Raw genomic sequence first — 16,821 nt, 5'->3', positions numbered from 1 at the left:
GCATCTGTGTATTCCTTCAAAGTATATATTTTCATTCTAGTTATTTAAAACTTTATAAAAAGGGCATCTTGCTGTGTATAATTTTTGGGGATTTCTTTGTACTTAATATACTGCTAAGATTTATCCACTTTGCATGTCGGTATAGTACATTCTGGCTGTGTGTTAACATTCCAATGTGTGAATATAGCACAGTGTATTCATCCACTCTCTCATGGATGGGCATTTGGGCGGTTCCAGCTGTTCGTGCCTGTGAACAGTGCAGCTCAGTGTTGTGCGTGACTTCACGTGCACATGCGCAGAAGTGCTGGAGCAACAGCTATGCTGTTGTTCAACGTTGGAGAGGCATTGTCAAGCTGGGGTCGAATACCTCTTCTATGTTTTTTGATGATGTGTTTCCTTTTCAGTGAAGTGCCTGTTTGTGTCTCCTGCCCATTCTTCTCTTGGGTTATAATACTCTTTTGTACTTTATGAAAATTATGCCCTAACTTTTCCACACTCCATACCTCTGGGGGCATAGGGAGGGCTGGTAGTATTAACGTTATTTTACAAGTAAGGAAACAGAGGCTCAGAGAAGTGAAGGGGGCTTGTTCAAAGTCAGAGTCAGAAACAGCCCTTCTGCACTGAGGCCCAAAGTCCTCAGCTAAGAAACCTTCTCTTCACCTCAAGCTGGGTCAAGGCTCCCCTGGTCCTCAGCCTCTATTGGTCCCTGACCATTCCAGGAGCTTTTTATCTCCTTAGTGACACCTTCCTTGTCCCCTGGCCCTCTTTATGTTCTTCTGAGCTCTCCTGCCTGGTTGTAATGATCCAGATATGTATGTGTTTATTTCATTATTGCCATCCTCCATCAGACTAGAGCTCACTGAGGGCAGGGACCCAATGCTCAGCATGATGCTTGGCATACAGTAGGTGCTCAATAAATGTTGTTTGCTGGATGAACTGTTTCCTTGTCTGCACCCCCAGCCCTTGGATTCTGAGGGTTGGGCTGGGTCTGAGCTGGAGGGAGGAGCCAGCAGCATCCTCGCTAGGACAGATCCAGTGACCCTGGGCTTTTCCTGCTTGGCATGGAAGTCTCCTGAGACAAACCCTGTTTCCTGACTCTCTGGCTCCCCCATCTTGGCCCTGCCCCTCTGACTCCCTGTCATCAACTTCCAGCAGCCAACACTCACGGGTTTCCTGTCTTGGAAGCTCCTTCACTGGGCCTGGCCTCCTTTGGAATCTTCCTCTCTCTCTTCTTCCCCACCCAGCATCTCCACTTCCTCCCCTCCAGCTGCTCCTTGACTCACCTACCTCCACTGCGCCATCATGCCACCATCATTCCGAAACCCCAGGCTTTGACCCTCTACCTCTCCGGCTCCTCCTCCTTCCCAGCGCCCTGATGCTAGAGTTCCCAGGACTCTATCCAGGCCCTCTCTTCTTACTCTCTTCCTCAGGAAGCCCAACCACTCCCTCAGCTTCAAGCCAAAAGTGGGATGAGCACTCCCCAGGCTTTGCCACTCTTCTAAGAAGCCTTCCTGGTGTCTCCAGACCCTGTTGACTCCTAGCTCCTACTTAGGTGGAGGCCTCAGCCCTCCACACCAGGCTGGACCTTGTCCCCCTTCCAGTCCATGACACTGCCTGGCCTCCACCGAGGTCCACCATCTCAGTAGGCATACTGAGTAAAGGGATTAGTTCTGGCTGTGGGTAACAAAGGCCTCAAAAACTGGTGGCTTAAAAAAGGTAGACATTTATTTCTCTCTCATGCAAAAGTCTGGATTTAGGTGACCCCAAACTGGAATGGTCAGAAACGCAAGCTGCTTTTCATGTTCCAAGATGGTGCTCCAGCTGTGATGTCACAATGTAAGCAACAAGAAGGGAAGGGAGGCCAGACACCACCTGTCTCTTAAAGACATTCCCTCCTCCCATATTAAACTGCCTTAGGGCATTTGGCTTATATCCCATGGACCAGGAGTAATTTATCTGGCCATACCTAGCTGCAAGAGAGGCTAGGAAATGAAGTTTTCATCCTAGGAGACTGTGCCTAACTAAAAGAGAATTGACATTGTGGTTGGCACAACTTCCTAGGGGTCCCCAGTTACTAGGACTGGGTGGGGCAGGTGGGCACTTGGAAGTCAGGTGAAGAAAGGAAAGGGGAGCGAAGGGAGGGTGAAGCAGGGGAGGATCTAGTATCTGGGTTAGAGAAAGGCTGTGTGACCTTGGTAAGTCAGTTCCCACATCCGGGTCTCAGCTTCCCCATTATAAGGTGTTATAAGGATTAAATGAGAAAATGAGTATACCACACGTTGCATGGTTCCCAGAATGCACAGAGCCCGGCCTATGGCCACTACTGTCCTTCTGGCTCCCCAGTGCTTTCCTGGCCGGCAGCCTTTTCCTCTCTAGCCCTGCTAACCCTCCAGCTTTATATCAGGCCACAGCCCCGCCTATCCTTCCTCCAGCAGCCTCCATGCCTTTGTTTGTGCTGTTCCCTGCACCAGGGAACACCCTTACCCTTTTTCCTTCAGTGTAATTACATCTATCCTTTAAGACCCAGCTGCACCGCTCCTTCCCCCAGGAAGTCTTCTGCAACCCCTTTGGTTTCTCCTGCCCCTCACTGCACTCCACCCCTGTCTGTGTCGTCTCTGTCCCCATGCCAGCAAGCAGACCTTCCCAGAGTAAGCCCCCCACCCCTGCCCTGCCCCTCCATCACTGAGAGTGCTCTGGGTTAAAGTGAGAAGGGAGAAGGGCGGTGAGGAAGAGGAAAAGAACAAAAGGAGGGGAAAGGGAAGGAGGAATTCAAGCCCCTCAAATGGTGCTTGGAATCCCTCCCTGGTCCTGGCATGTAATAAATGATTTTTTTCCTTCTTATAGGAACAGATGGGGCTCATGGATTATGGCTCTTATTCTCAAAAAAGTGTGCTGAATTTTTTTTTCTTAAAAGACTAGCTGCCTCCTAGCTAAAGGAGGAAGAAAAACCCTTGCAATCTCCCCTGCTTAAAGCTCCTTGTTTAGAAACCTCCTATGCCTATTCCTAGAGACAGACCCTAGAGGAACTTGTGTGAGCAAAAGGCGAAACCATTATAACAGTAACATTCATTGCATGCCTACTATGTTCCAGGCGTTGTTCTAAGTGCTTCGCACATATTAGTTAATTTAATCCTCACAACAACTTTACAAAATAGGTACCATTATTACTCCCACTTTACAGTTATGGAAGTTAAGGTATGAAGAGGTTAAATAACTTCCCCAGAGTAACACAGCTAGAAATGATAGACCCAGGATACACACCCAGGTGAACTGGTTCTGGGGTCTGAACCCTTTATGCTATTCTGCCTTGCAAGGGAAGCTGGGAATGGAATTTACCTGCGGCCCACAATTTCCACTCTTGGAAAAGTAACCAAGGGGTCGCAGTTCTTGGCATCCTGCTGGGACAGTCATCTGGGACTGGCTGCCGCGCTCAGCCTGGGCTGTTGGCGGAGGCCCTCTGCCTTCTGCTCCCCCGTCTCTTACTCCCCCGTGACAGGCAGCTGAAGAGCCTGGTCTCAGATGCAAGATGGGTAACACCTGGACTGCTTGGCACAGCATTGCACTATATGGGGACTAAGAACTAGTCTGTCTTCTGATGTCCCCACACATCTACCTCGCTGTGACCCAAAGAATCAAACTGCCTTCTGTCCAAATTGTCAGCCTCTCCAGCAAGGACACTTTCAATGGATTCCCAAGATGGGCCGGGGCCTGGTTTTCCCCCTTCCTCTACCAGCTGCAAGCACACCTCAACATTACTGTGGAGTTTAACTCCTGCAGAGCCCTCCTTGGCTGAAGAGCCTTGGAGATTAGGCAGGGCTAAAAGAAAAATGCTGAAGAAGTTGTACAGTCCTTCCCCTCCCTGCCTTGTCCCTCTGCCCTTTCCTCTCTCCGCTCTAACCTTCTAAGGTGGAAGGCTCCCTTTGCCATGGCTGGTTCTGCCAGTACTGGGTCTGTGTGGCATACTAGCAGCCATGGGCTGGCCACATTGTTCCACAGGAGGAAAACTGAGATCTGGGAGGAGGGAATAAGGAATGGAGGAGTAGTGAGTGGGGGTGGGGCGGGAGTGTGTGGAGATGAGGACAAGGAGCAGAGAGGACCAAATGAATGAATGGAACACAGTACATCCCCCAGAGATCTCATATTCATCCCTCAAAACCCAGCTCAAATGGCCCTTCCCAGCAGCTCTCACTTACCCCTCCCATCTTCTCTTACTCCCTTTATTGGTGACTCCAAAGTATGCAGCATACTCCTCAGTTACAGTACATGCCGTACTATATTTTTGTGAGCAGCTTAACTCTCTCCCCAACTCTCCATGGCTTCTTGAGACCTTCTGGAGAACCAGGCCCAGGCTTGTCTCTCTCTGTACCCACAGGGCCTGGTTCAGAAAAAGGGCTTAATAAATAGTTGCTGGTGAAGTTTTGGGGTCGGGGGGGTCTCACTCTATGCCCAGCTGAGCTAAGCTCTAATTCTCTGCATGGTTTGGGGCTGGTGGAGCTTTTGATGCCCCAGCCACAGTGGCAAACACAATGGTTGCCCAGACTCCACGTGTCCTGCCCCAGTGGACTCAGCGACCCTGTCGCTGCCACTTGGCTGTGAGTTTCTGTAGCAGCTCATGTGGCCGCCGGCGGAACTTCTTCTGGGTAAAGTAGAAGAGGATGGGGTCCAGCACGCTGTTGGCACTGGCGAAGGGCCGTGTGCCCTTGTAGGCGGCCGCGAAGGCCTCCAGCACAGGGCAGGGGAGGCCAGGCGTAGAGCGCACCGCCAGGTAGGCTGTCTTGGTGATGTGGAAAGGCAGGAAGCTGATGGCAAAGGCAGCTGCCACCACCACAGCCATGCGGGCTGCCTTGCTGCGCCGCTCCCGGGCCACAGGCCCTGCTGGGCCGTCCTGGCGGCACAGACGACGGGCCAGGCAGCAGTAGCAGGCCAGCAGGGCAACAAAGGGCAGCAGGAAGCCGATGACTGTGAGGGCCATGCCATAGGGCATGTAGTGGGTGGCCAGGGCAGGTGGGCTCAGGTCATAGCAGACTGTGCGGTTACGCTGGATGCCTGTGGCAGCAAAGAGGGCTGTGGGCAGGCACTGGGTCGTCACGGCCAGCCATACAGCCCCACACACTAGCCAGGCAGCCCGGCGGCCCCCACGCTTGTGCCAGGGGGCCAGAGGATGGCAGATGCCTAGGTAACGCTGGAAGCTGATGCAGGTAAGAAAGAGGATGCTGCCGTGTAGGTTGGCGTAGAAGAGGAAGCGGACCAGGCGGCAGGCGAGGTCTCCGAAGGGCCAGTGGTCACCTTGGGCATAGTTGTAGATGAGCAGGGGCAGGGAGCAGGCATACAGCAGGTCCGCCAGGGCCAAGTTCAGGGTGTACACGGCCGTGCGGGTCAGGGCCCGGCGGGATGTGCAAATCTGGGCAATGACGCAGGCGTTCAGTGGCAGGCCGGCTGCCAGCACCACCGAGTACACGGGCGGCAGCAGTAACCGCTTGAAGTTCTCTTGGTAGACGCAGGTGGTGGGCGGCAAGCCCAGGGCCTGGCCTGTGTCATTGTCCCATTCCATGGCTGTTCAACTGGACTTCCTACATTCAGAGATGCTGGGGAAGCAACATACAATCTGTCAGTGGCCACACTCATTGACCACCCAGTAGGCCCCTGTCCCTCTCTGGGCCTTGATCTCCCCACCTGAACCATCTCTGATACTCACCACCCCACGGAAGCCCTCCACAGCCCTCACTTTAAGGAAACCTGGAATACGATAAAGCTCAAGCTTGGGAGAAATCCAATCCACTTTCTTGCTGTAATATTCACTTCCTACCAACATTCTTGGTGAACTTCTATTCATCCTTCAAAACCCTAGTCAAATGTCTCCTCTGTAAGTGAAGATTGACAGACTTTGGTTTGAATCCCAACTCTGCTACTTACTAGCTGTGTGAACTTGAGCGAGTGATATGATGTACCTTATCTGAGTCTCAGTTTTCCCATCTGAAAAATGGGGGATTGATGTACCCACCTCAGGATGTCATAAGGTTATATGTCATATGTCAGGATGCCATAAGGTTAGAGGCACTAAATCATGCTATGCAGGGCTTCCCTGGGCTCCCTGGAGTTTGGAGATTGTGGTCATGGTGGGCCTGCTTGTCTATCTCTTCCCCACAGACTGCGAAGCTCCTGAGGAGAAGTGCCAGGTCTGGTGCCTCTCTGTGTCTGAGAGCCCAAAATTGGGGCCCAGGGCAGGGAAGGCCCTGGTAATTAATTAATCAGCATGAGTAGAATGTCCACACTTCTGAGCTAAGGACAGTGCCCACCTCCTCAGCCTGGACTCCACCTTCCAAAGCCATGGTCGTTCTTTTGGCTGCAGTCTTCCTATCTGTAGAATGGGGGAAGGAGGTGATTTAGGAGTTCCCTAAATCCTTCCACGGGACTTTTGGCTACAAAGGCGTGTCTGGCTGAGCCACTAGGGCCACAGCGCCCCCTGGTGGCAAGAGTGAAAACCGCTTCCCCCGAAGGCAAATGGCTGAGGGACCAACCAACTCCACAGCTACTTTACAGAGAGGGAAATCCAGGCAGAGTGAGGGGCACTGACCGCTCAATCTTAGTGAGTTAGAAGCAGAGCCAGAACCAGAACCCAACTGACTAAGAGGAGGCAACTTAGTGTGACCCATGGACATGAAGTATAGAGGTTATAAATCTAGCTTCAGAGCTAGGCAGGCCAGGTTCAAATGCTGGCTCCCCTACTTCTATGCTGTTCTACAAAGGGGAGGTTGCTTGCCTTTTCTGGGCCTGTGTCCTTATCAGTAAAACTGTCATAGACCTGATATTCAGTAGGTGCTTAATAAATGCCATGCCATGCCATTGTATCCTACACCTTATCTGTCCACTCATCCCTTCAAGCTAGGTTTTGGGGGAGCCAGCAGCACAAATGCCTCAAGAGTTTCCCTGGTGGGATCAGTCTGACTTATTGATACTCACCTCCCAACTGGCATTTCCATATTTACTGGTGTCCAGAGAGAATTCACAACTTAAATCCAATGGTCCTGGAAGCCTTTGGGATAGTGAGTCAAATCACCCCCTCTCCCTATTTTACAGATGGGAAAAACTGAGGCCCAGAAAAAAACATGAAGTCCTGCAAATGCACTCAGAAGGTGACAGAGGGTTGAAGCTGCGTATAAGGGCTCTGGTCCAGATGCCCATGTTCAAATCCCACGTAAGCTTAGCGGCCTTAGGCCCGTTACCGAACCCCTATGCTCGGCTTCCACACCTATAAAAGGGGACAATATAGTACCTGCCTCATAGGGTTGTTGTGAGGATCAGTGCCTAGCACAGGGTAGTTGTGAGGATCAGTGCCTAGCACAGGGTAAGGTGAGCTATTCGTTTTTTCTTTTTTTAAATTGGAGTATAGTTGATTTACAATGTTGTGTTAGTTTCAGGGGTACAGCAAAGCGAATCAGTTGTACATATACATATATCCACTCTTTTTTTAGATTCTATTCCCATATAGGCCATTACAGAGTATTGAGTAGAGTTCCCTGTGCTATACAGTAGGTTCTTATTAGTTATCTATTTTACATGTAGTAGTGTGTATATGTCAATCCCAATCTCCCAATTTATTCCTCCCACACCCCTTACCCCCTGGTACAAGGTGAGCTATTCTTAATGTGAATATACCTGCTAAATAAAGTTATGAGATTTTTAGAAGTTAATTAGAGCAAAACATAACTCCTCAAACTAATTTCTCCCAACTTAAAATTTGATTTTGATGAAAATAGTTTACCCAGATTCGGGGCAACTGCAAAATGATGATGTTTGGAATTTCTAGTCTGTAACCCACATGCTACAACACTTCAATTATCAAAGATTCTTCCTGTCCATGTGCAGGAGTGCTGGGCACCCAGCTAAGCAGTTAAGCATGAGGTAGAGGCCAGAGGAGGAGGCACAGCAGTCCCCCCATTGTCACCAAGAAGCCAAGATTAGTACAGGCAAGAGAAAGTTCATTCATCTCTTCATTTGTTTGTTCCAGCCATTCTTTCATTCATGCATTCACTCTTTGTTTTCACACGCCAAACATTTAATGGGTACTCGCTACTTGCTCATTGCATGTGGCATAGTGTACAGATGTAGATGTAGATAGATACATATACAGATATATGCATACACATACACACATTCATATACACATACATATGCTAGTCTGAGGGGGGAGACCAGTGTGAGCCACGGGATGGAAGAAACTTTTCAGAGGAGGATGAAAGATGGAGCAAGTCCCTGGTGGTTGAGGAAGATTTCCATGGATGGAGAGGGGTGTGAGGCCCCTGGGGGGGGGGCCCAGGTGAGGAGGAAGAGGGCGCAGGCAGGGCCTGAGAGGAGAGCAGCGTGCTAGGACAGAAGGTTATGGTGAGGATGGAGAGCAGGTGGAAGGAATTGTGCTGCGCCCCCCCGCCCTTTGGGGAGGTCTGTCGCCCTTGGACACCACCCCGAGAGAGAGCCCTCTGCCTCAGGCGACTGCAGTTTCCAGGTGTTTTCTGCCTCGCGCTCCCTGGCGAGAGGGGCCCTCCCGGAAGGAGGCAGGGGCTGCTCTAGGGGATCCAGGCAAGCCTTCAGGTCTGCTCCAGGAAAGGTCACACTGGCTTCCTGATCCACTCGCCTTCTGAGGACCTAGGAGTGGTGAGCTGTTCTCCCACTTCCCGGCAAGAGCTGGTCCCAGGGAGGGCTCGTGTCGTCCCTGCCTCTGGGCAGCAGCTGACACTCCTTCCAGTTCCCACACCTGTCACTCACTCTTGGGCCCTGTGCCCTGGACCAGCTCAGACCCCAGCCTCTTCCTGGGCTCCAGCTGCTCTGCCTGCGGTGGAGGGCTTTCTAGCTGGTGGCTCTGACTACATCCTTCCCTGTATCCCTCTGCCCTTTGAAGAAAAGCTCAAACTCTTGTCCTGACAGTCAAGCTCCCTGCCGAGCCCTCCAGCCTCATCTGAAGTACCCCAGATGACGTACTTCACTCTGCCCCTTCCTCTCTTGCCACACTGTTCTCAAGACACACGGCCATTCATGGCCAGAGATCCAGACTTCCTCTCGGGTTTCCCCATTTTTGCTGTTCCCGTCACACAAAATGCCATTTAACCCACCTCTGTTTGTCAAAACCCTAAGTGTCCATCAAGCTCCAGATCTAATCTTACTTCTGTCTTTTCTGATCCCCCAGTTGGGTGGAGTCCCTTCCTCTCTGCCCACCTCCCAAATCTGTGGACCTCCTTTAGGTCAGCGCTGGACCCAGCCTGCCTGCCCCCCTCCCCCACCCACCCTGGCCCACGGCCCCGAGATGTGCCAACACTTACATGCAGCCTCCTGTCCCTGAAGCGCCTTGGCGGCCCCAAGTGTGTTAGGTCAAGGGGAGGCCAGACATGCCCTGAGCCCAGGCTGTAACACCTCCGACAGGGCAGCTTCCTCTGTTTCCTGGCAGGGCTGTCTCCGATTGAAATAGGCCCTGCGGGGGCCTCCCCCCGCCGCATCACCCTCAACACCAATGCCTAGCGGAAACTGAATCTAAGGAGTGAGGAGGCAGAGAAAAGATCTTCTTCCTGGAAACATCCCCACCCCAGCAGACGAAAGCGGGTGATGAAGAGGCAGACAGAGGTGGGGGAGGACCAGAGGCTGCTGCTCTAAGGCCAGCCCCACAGACCCAGCAGCTTCCTTTCTCCTCAGCCCTCTCTCAGTCTATCCATCTATCAGATGGGTAGTTTGGTGATTAAAGAACTGTTGGTCTCTCTTTAGCTATAATACCCAGAGCCGTTTTCCTAGTCACTCCTCCATCCATCCCTCCTTTCTTCATCCACTCAGTAGCTCATTCACCGACCTGTCCATTCTTCTCTGTGGCAATCCACTTATGCACTCACTTATCCAGCCACCTTCTCCCTCCCTCCTTCCCTCTCTCCTTTTTTCCACAAGCGTGATCTTCCCACATTTCCCCACTTAGCAGTCACTGTTTCTGGACACTGCAGGCCCAGAGCTCCCTGGGAGTGAGGGGTGTGGGTTGTGGGGATAGAGGTGATGCCTGAGAACTCACCTGGGTGCATTCTCCCTGCCTGTGCCAAGCCCTTCCCAGGCCCCTCCGCACCACCGCACCAGGACTCAGAGCTGTTAGGACAACCAGAGGAGGAGATGTGGCTCCTTGCTGTCCCAAGGGGGGCAGCTCCAGTGGTGGAGAGAGTACTCAGGGGCTGACCTGGAGGAGGTGGGCTTTCATTTGGAGTAGCTGAGGCAAATAGGGACAGAATGGTACAGGAAAAGGTCACTGCCCAGGGAGTGTGAGGCCCAGGTTCTTGTTCTACCTTGGTACCTACTCACTTTGTGACTCTGGACAAGCCCCTCCCCCTCTCTGACCCCCCTCAGTACAATGTGGTCATACTGGCCACCAGTGTGTTGTGAGGGTGACCTGCCAAAGGGAGGGAGGACTCTTTCTACCTTGTAAGGTATAAGCACCGATCTCACCCCCAAACCCATTTTACAGGCAAGGGGATTGAGGAACCGAGGTGGGGCCAAAGTTTGGAACAAACTGAGAAAATTCAGGTTTGAACTGCTGGTAAGCACTTGGTCAGTTGTGCATAGATTGGTCACCTACTGCTTATTCAAGTCTGTGCTAGGAGGTCGCTTGTGCCTGCTCAGAGTGTGGACCTCCTGGTCTGATTTACGCTGTGCTAGGGCTCAGGAGGGCAAGGAGGCCTGGCCTTCATCCCAGCAGCCAGTTCTCTGCTGGGTTCCCAGGACAACCTCCTGTGGTCACCCCCACCGGGGTGTCTGTCCCAAGAATGGGAGCAGGTCCGAGGACTTGCTGAAGAGGTCAGCCCCAGCGTAGGGCTTGGGTCTCAGTTCCTGCCATCTGGATGGGGCCCTGAAGGGAGAGCTCAGGTCTTAGGGGTCATGGGTACACCTGGAGGGGCTCCTGGAGAAGGCATGTCTGCTGCTGGGCTTTACAGGGCTGGGGTGACTTGGACACATAAAAAGAATGAAGGGGGCATCCCAGGCAGGAGGCACAGAGGTAGGGAACGAGTCTACCCTGTGCGAGAAATGAAGAATAAATATTGCAGCCAGAGCATGGGATGAGTTGTGCGAAGAGGGGACAAGATGGGAAGCCTGACGGGGGTGGCCTGTCCTAAAACCTCAAGCAGAGCCCAGGTGCCACTGCTTTGCTCCCAAGCCTGCCAGGGCTCCCAGCCCAGCCTCAGCCTTCCCCACCAGGCTTTCCAGCCCTTGGACCTATCACATGCTGTTTCCTCTGCCTGGGATGCTCTCACTCATCTTCTCTAAATAATCTCACTTATCCTTCCTTGTAGTTTTCTAATCTGTAAAATGAGAGTGATCATTGGTACCCTACTACATAGGCTGTTGTAAGAATAAACTGAAACCATGTATGTGAGCGGCCCTGGTACACCATAAATACTCAATAAATGGTCTTTTGTTTTTTGTTTTTTGCCGCACTGCGCGGCTTGCAGGATCAGGGATTGAACTTGGGCCCTTAGGCAGTGAAAGTGCAGAGTCCTAACCACTAGACAACCAGGGAATTCCCAGACATTTGTTAACTGAATGAATCAATTCCAGGCCCCACTTTGGGCTCCCTCAGTCCACCCCAGCCTCCACTGATTTCCGAGTCCTCAGCGCCAGGTGTCCTTCACGTAAGTGCCTTCCCTGTGCCAGATGTTTTATCTGCAGTTCTGGGCTGGTAGTGGTTGAGATTATTCTCTCCATTTTTTCGAGGAAGGAAGGCTAGTGAGTTTCCCAAGGTGTGCGAGACTGGTGGCATTTCAACAAGGTCCTCCTCACTCTACAGCCACCTTCCCCATTGTTGCCCCCAAATCCATGCTTAGATGGTCAAGCCAGAGAATTCCCCGGGGAGTGTCTTCCCTGCACTCAGGGCCTTTGGCCGTGAGATGGCGCCAGGAGATTGCTCAGGATGGCCAGCCTCGCGCCTTCCGACAGCAGCCCTAAGATGAGGGCTGGGGGCAGGTCTCCAGACCGCAGGGTCCTCCCCTCTGCGGCTGGCACTGAGCAACCTCAGGGATGGGTTCCCCACCTCAGTGCCTCCTGACCCACTCCCCAGCCTTTCTCCCATTTATGCCTGGATAAGCTCAAGCCTTGTTCTCAGATCCCTCACCTGGGCTCTCAGGAGCCACTGGGGACATGGGCAGGGCGTAGCGCCAGTGCTGAGCCCTATCTGGCTGAGGGAGAGGCCTGGGGAGTGTCTCCCTGACACCAAGCTTTCACCATCCATCTCCACTCCAGGCACACCTTCAGCGGAAACACTGAAATCCCTCACCCCACAGAGAGGACAACCTCTGCCATTTCCTTTTTTCAATTCAGGCAACAGCGCATAGGGTTTGTTTCTGCCTATAGCAGAAGCAATTAAGTTTAGACATAAGGAAGAACGGATAGGGGTTGAAGCTCCTTGGGCTGCTTGGATCCTGTGGTCTCAGGATACCCCTTTAGATGACTTGGCAGCCTCACTCCATCCCAAACCCCGCCCCAAGGCCCTCTTATCTGGAAGGGATGAAGAGGCCTGACTACCAGAGGCAGCAGCTGGAAGTCTGAGCCATCGCCTGCCAGCTGGCCAGGAACCAACTCAGACCAGGCTGGATGTGGGAAGAGACCTCCTAACCTTGGCCTGACTGCCTTCTGGGTAACAAGACCTGGAAACCCCCTTGTCTGCCCCTTGCTTCTAAGCTTAGCAGCAAGGGCACAGGATGACAGAGATCAAGACCAGGCTTCCTTCCTCTGAGGAGTCAGACAGGCCGGGATGCATCACCGACTTGCTGTGTGACCCAGGGTGAGCCACCTACCCTCTCTGTGCCTGAGGTGCCACCAGAAAAACGGCTAGATTCCTGAGACCAGTGCCTCCCAGGCACCCAGGGAACAGGGTGCCCCAGGGAGGCACCCAGGGAACTCCTGGAGGAGTTTCGGTCTCACCTGTGGTGTCAGGCTGTCCACTAAAGCAGGCTGTCCACTAAAGCAGGCACAGGGAGACTTGATTTCTCTTTTCTTTTTCCACTTCCCCTTCTTGCCTCCTGCTCAACAGGAGGAAGTTCAAGCTGGAACTGAAACAGTCATTTTGAGTACAAGGAAGGGGAAGCTGCAGCCTTGGGGAATTTGGGGGTTGAGGCTGCAGAGCCCCCAGCCTCTGAGCCTGCACGCCATCACTCCCTTTTTTTGAAAACTTTTTGGCCATGCTGCATGGCATATGGGATCTTAGTTCCCCGACCTGACCAGGGGTCGAACCTGCCAGTTTTTCTCTGGCCTCCACAGGTTGAGCAAAGAGGAAACTTGCATCTCCTGTGGCTCTACTATGCACAGGCCCCAGTTGCCCATCTGTGAGCTCATGTAATCCCCATCACAATCTGGACAGATGTTTTTACTGTGCAAAAATACTTCATATGGGGACTTCCCTGGTGGCGCAGTGGTTAAGCATCCACCTGCCAATGCAGGGGACACGGGTTCGAGCCCTGGTCCGGGAAGATCCCACATGCTGCGGAGCAACTAAGCCCGTGCACCACAACAACTGAGCCTGCGCTCTAGAGCCCGCAGGCCACAACTACTAAGTCCACGTGCCACAACTACTGAAGCCCACGTGCCTAGAGCCCATGCTCTGCAACAAGAGAAGCAACCACAATGAGAAGCCCACGCACCGCAATGAAGAGCAGCCCCCACTTGCTGCAACTAGAGAAAGCCCGCGCACAGTGACAAAGACCCAGTGCAGCCAAAAATAAAAATAATAAATAAATAAATTTATTAAAAAAATATACTTCACATGCCATATCTCATTTACTCTTCACAGTTACAATTCCCACTTTGCAGATGAGGAAGCTGAGGCCTGGCGAAGTTAGCAAGAGGTTCTCTCTTAGGCATGTGTATAAGGAGGTCTGAGATCACGGTGACCTGGTGGGCCCAGGGCTGAGAAGTCACAGGTCAGCCTCGGGGTGAGGAACTGTGGGACAGAGCACAGGGTCCCAGAGAACAGCTGTGACAGGGCAGCCCCTGTCAGCAGGAGAGTCCATAATGGCCAGCTTTCCAAGTCCATGCCCATGGGGCTGTAGCAGCTCCCACCCAGGGTCCTGGGAGATCCCAGGACCTTTCAACAAACCCCCTTCCCTGGAGCTAGTGTGAGAGGGTTCCTTGCCTGGAGCCCCAGGCTGTCCCATTTTTTAAATCTCCCCATGGAGGTGTGCCATTTGGATCCCCCTTCAAGAAAGACCCTGCTGTTTAGTTGCAAGGAGTACAGTTGGCTGACAGCCTCCATTGGTGCCTTCAAAACCCGCCCATCCTCCCAGATAACCAGGCTCCAGTCCGCTGGGGAAGAGATGGCCTGGGTCCAGTTCTCTGTCCTGTCCTGCAGGCCATCATTGTTCCTCTGTCATTTCTCCCACCCAATTCCCAGACCCCCTTCATGATGATGGCCTCCCTTCCTTCCTCTCCTGGAGTCTTTTTTTTTTTTTTAACTTTTTGGCCATGCTGCATGGCATATGGGATCTTAGTTCCCCAACCTGACCAGGGGTCAAAACTTCTCCCCCTGCAGTGGAAGCACGGAGTCTTAACCACCTGACCGCCAGGGAAGTTCCTCTCCTGGAGTCTTGAGGATCTGGGAGAGGTAGGCCTGTGGTGACCTAGGTCTGCCAATGAAACAAGAGTGGGCTCCTCAAGCCCTGTAACTAGCTCAGGGGTGGATGGGCAACCTTCACTGGGCGCCTCAAATTCTGGAGCTTTTGTTGGAACACTGGGAAGGAGACAGGTTTCCCACTGAGTTTGCAAAGCTGGTAGGACGTAAGTCTGGAGCTGCTGCAGCCAGGCTAACTGTCCTACGAACTGAAGATACTACCACCAGGGAGGAGACTGTCCAAAATAAAGCCAAGGGATGGCAGAGTTGAGAGGTGGGAACACGCAGGTTCCTGAGAACACCATTGAGCACCTGCTTCCAGCTGTACCTGAAGCTTTACCTTTCACTGGACTTTTTGAAGGCATGAGCTAACAAATTCCCTTTTTGCCTCAATCTGTTTGGCCTAGGATTGTCACTTGAAATCAGGAGTCCTGCCTATAGTCCTGTGCCCCCATTCCTCCCCTTTCTGCTTTCAACAGCCCATCTTTACAGCTTTGGCCTCAGAACCCTAATATCCACGCAGTGGAGGCTGGAACTGGCAATGAACCTGGAGGTCACCAGCAGAGGGGCAGGTAGGGACTGAGGGACTGTCAGGTCAAGCCTGGCTTCCATGGGGCAGCCAGGGAAGCTCCCCAATTCACTTTCCATGGGGAGAGCCCCTCTTCCATCAGCTTCCAGGGTAACCACTGTGTCATCCCAGTAGCTCCTGAGAAGGCAACTAGAAAGCTAGAAATCCAGGGTCTAGCCCTAGATCCATCACCCACTTGCTGTGTGATCCTGGGGCAGTCATTTCACCTCCACAAGCCTCATTTTTCTGAACAACTTCACTGCTACAGTTCCTTGGCTACCCAGCAAGTGCCATCCACTGAGCTAAGTGCTTTTGCGGCAGGATCTCTTTCACTCCTAGCCCTGTGTGGTGGCCTGTTTATCCCCATTTCACAGACAAGGAAATGGGCTTCGAGAAGGCTGGTGTCTTGCCCAAGGCGACACAGTGTGTCAGCGGTGAGCCAGGACTAAGACACGGCTCTGAATAATGATAAAGTTCATGCTCAGGAAGAGAGATGACATTTCCCTACAGGAAAATTGAGGCCAGAGAGATCAGGAGCTTCCCCAAAGTACACAGTAAATCCACCATGCCACCCTGTGTCTCGGGAACACAGTGTCCTGAGACAGGACAAAGGAATGGGGACTGGGCGTCAGGGCAGAAAAGAACAGCCCAAGGGGCGATGTCAGCCAGACTCCCTCCCTTCTCTTTGTCAGGAATTTGGGACAAGGTCTGCTTTCCCTTTGTGGTCCCAGAGACCAGCACAGGCTCCGGCTCCCAAGAGACACTGGGAAATGTCGAATGAGTGGACCCCGTCTGTACAGATGAGCCTCAGGGCTCTGTCCTTGGTGCTGCCTGGCAAAATAAAACAAAATAAAGCAAAGCAAATTTTTGGCTTGGCGGATGACGTAGAATAAGCGTCAGGGGGAATGAAGGTCACGGCTACAGGAATAGCACCTCTGAGACTTCTCGTGTCCCCCAGCCCCTGACCCTCAGGAAGGGCAGGCCACCAACACTGCCTGAGTGTTTACTGTGGATCATGGTCCTACGCATTTCACAGACAGACACTGAAGCCCCAAAGGTAGGCAACCATGTCCACAGCTCTCACAGGCAAGGTTTAGGTGCAGAGAAAATCTCAGAAGACCCCTCACTGCCCACAGAAGGCAGCCCTCTGCCTTCACCCTGCTCTGACCATCTCTGGTAGCTGAGCCCACCTGGCAGACACAAGAGACTCAACTGGACCCCAGAGCCCCGGGTCAATGACAAGGCTCTGAGATCTGGATCCTCGGGCCAGAGAGGCCTTAAGAGCATCTGACCCAGAGCTCTCCACAACCCCTCAGAGAAGGGAAGCTCCCTGAAGCCTCTTCGATAGGCTTGTCTGGCCCCTGCTCACATATTTCCCATGACAGGGAGCTCACCCCTTCTCTCCCAGGCCACTGAATTCCACCTTGAGAAAGCTCAGTGAGACATATGCTTTGCCATAGCAAGCCCTGAGAGCTGCCCCATCACTGCTTCTGTTCTGTAGTCCAACCTGCCTCTGGGGCCCCAGAACTTGGCTGCCCTCAACCCCCTAGGACATCCTGCAGAGACTGTCCCATTCATCAGCTGGTCTTCATTCCCATGAGCAAGTCCAGTCACGTCCAGGCCCAGGGAACCTAGT

At 52.7% G+C, this 16,821-nt stretch overlaps 1 protein-coding gene across 6 annotated transcripts in view; it reads right to left on the bottom strand.

Annotated features, from left to right (window-relative positions):
* Positions 1–1,707: 1,707 nt before the first annotated feature.
* Positions 1,708–16,821, bottom strand: part of P2RY6 (pyrimidinergic receptor P2Y6) — a 53,371-nt gene continuing 38,257 nt past the window's right edge. For 4 of the 6 annotated variants that reach the window (XM_033405669.2, XM_049714274.1, XM_033405671.2 and 1 more), the window contains one exon: positions 1,708–5,585. In XM_033405669.2, the coding sequence (XP_033261560.1) occupies positions 4,565–5,551 (987 nt within the window). In that variant the 5' untranslated portion in view covers positions 5,552–5,585 and the 3' untranslated portion in view covers positions 1,708–4,564. Of the gene's footprint in view, positions 5,586–6,960; positions 7,317–9,314; positions 11,847–16,821 lie in introns of those variants that run through there. The other 2 variants (XM_033405670.2, XM_033405672.2) reach the window with 2 other exon arrangements.

Source organism: Orcinus orca, chromosome 8 (assembly GCF_937001465.1).
Source record: "Orcinus orca chromosome 8, mOrcOrc1.1, whole genome shotgun sequence".
Classification (NCBI taxonomy): domain Eukaryota; kingdom Metazoa; phylum Chordata; class Mammalia; order Artiodactyla; family Delphinidae; genus Orcinus; species Orcinus orca.
The sequence above is the reverse complement of the archived record's forward strand: the minus strand, read 5'-3'. Positions and strand labels throughout refer to the sequence as shown.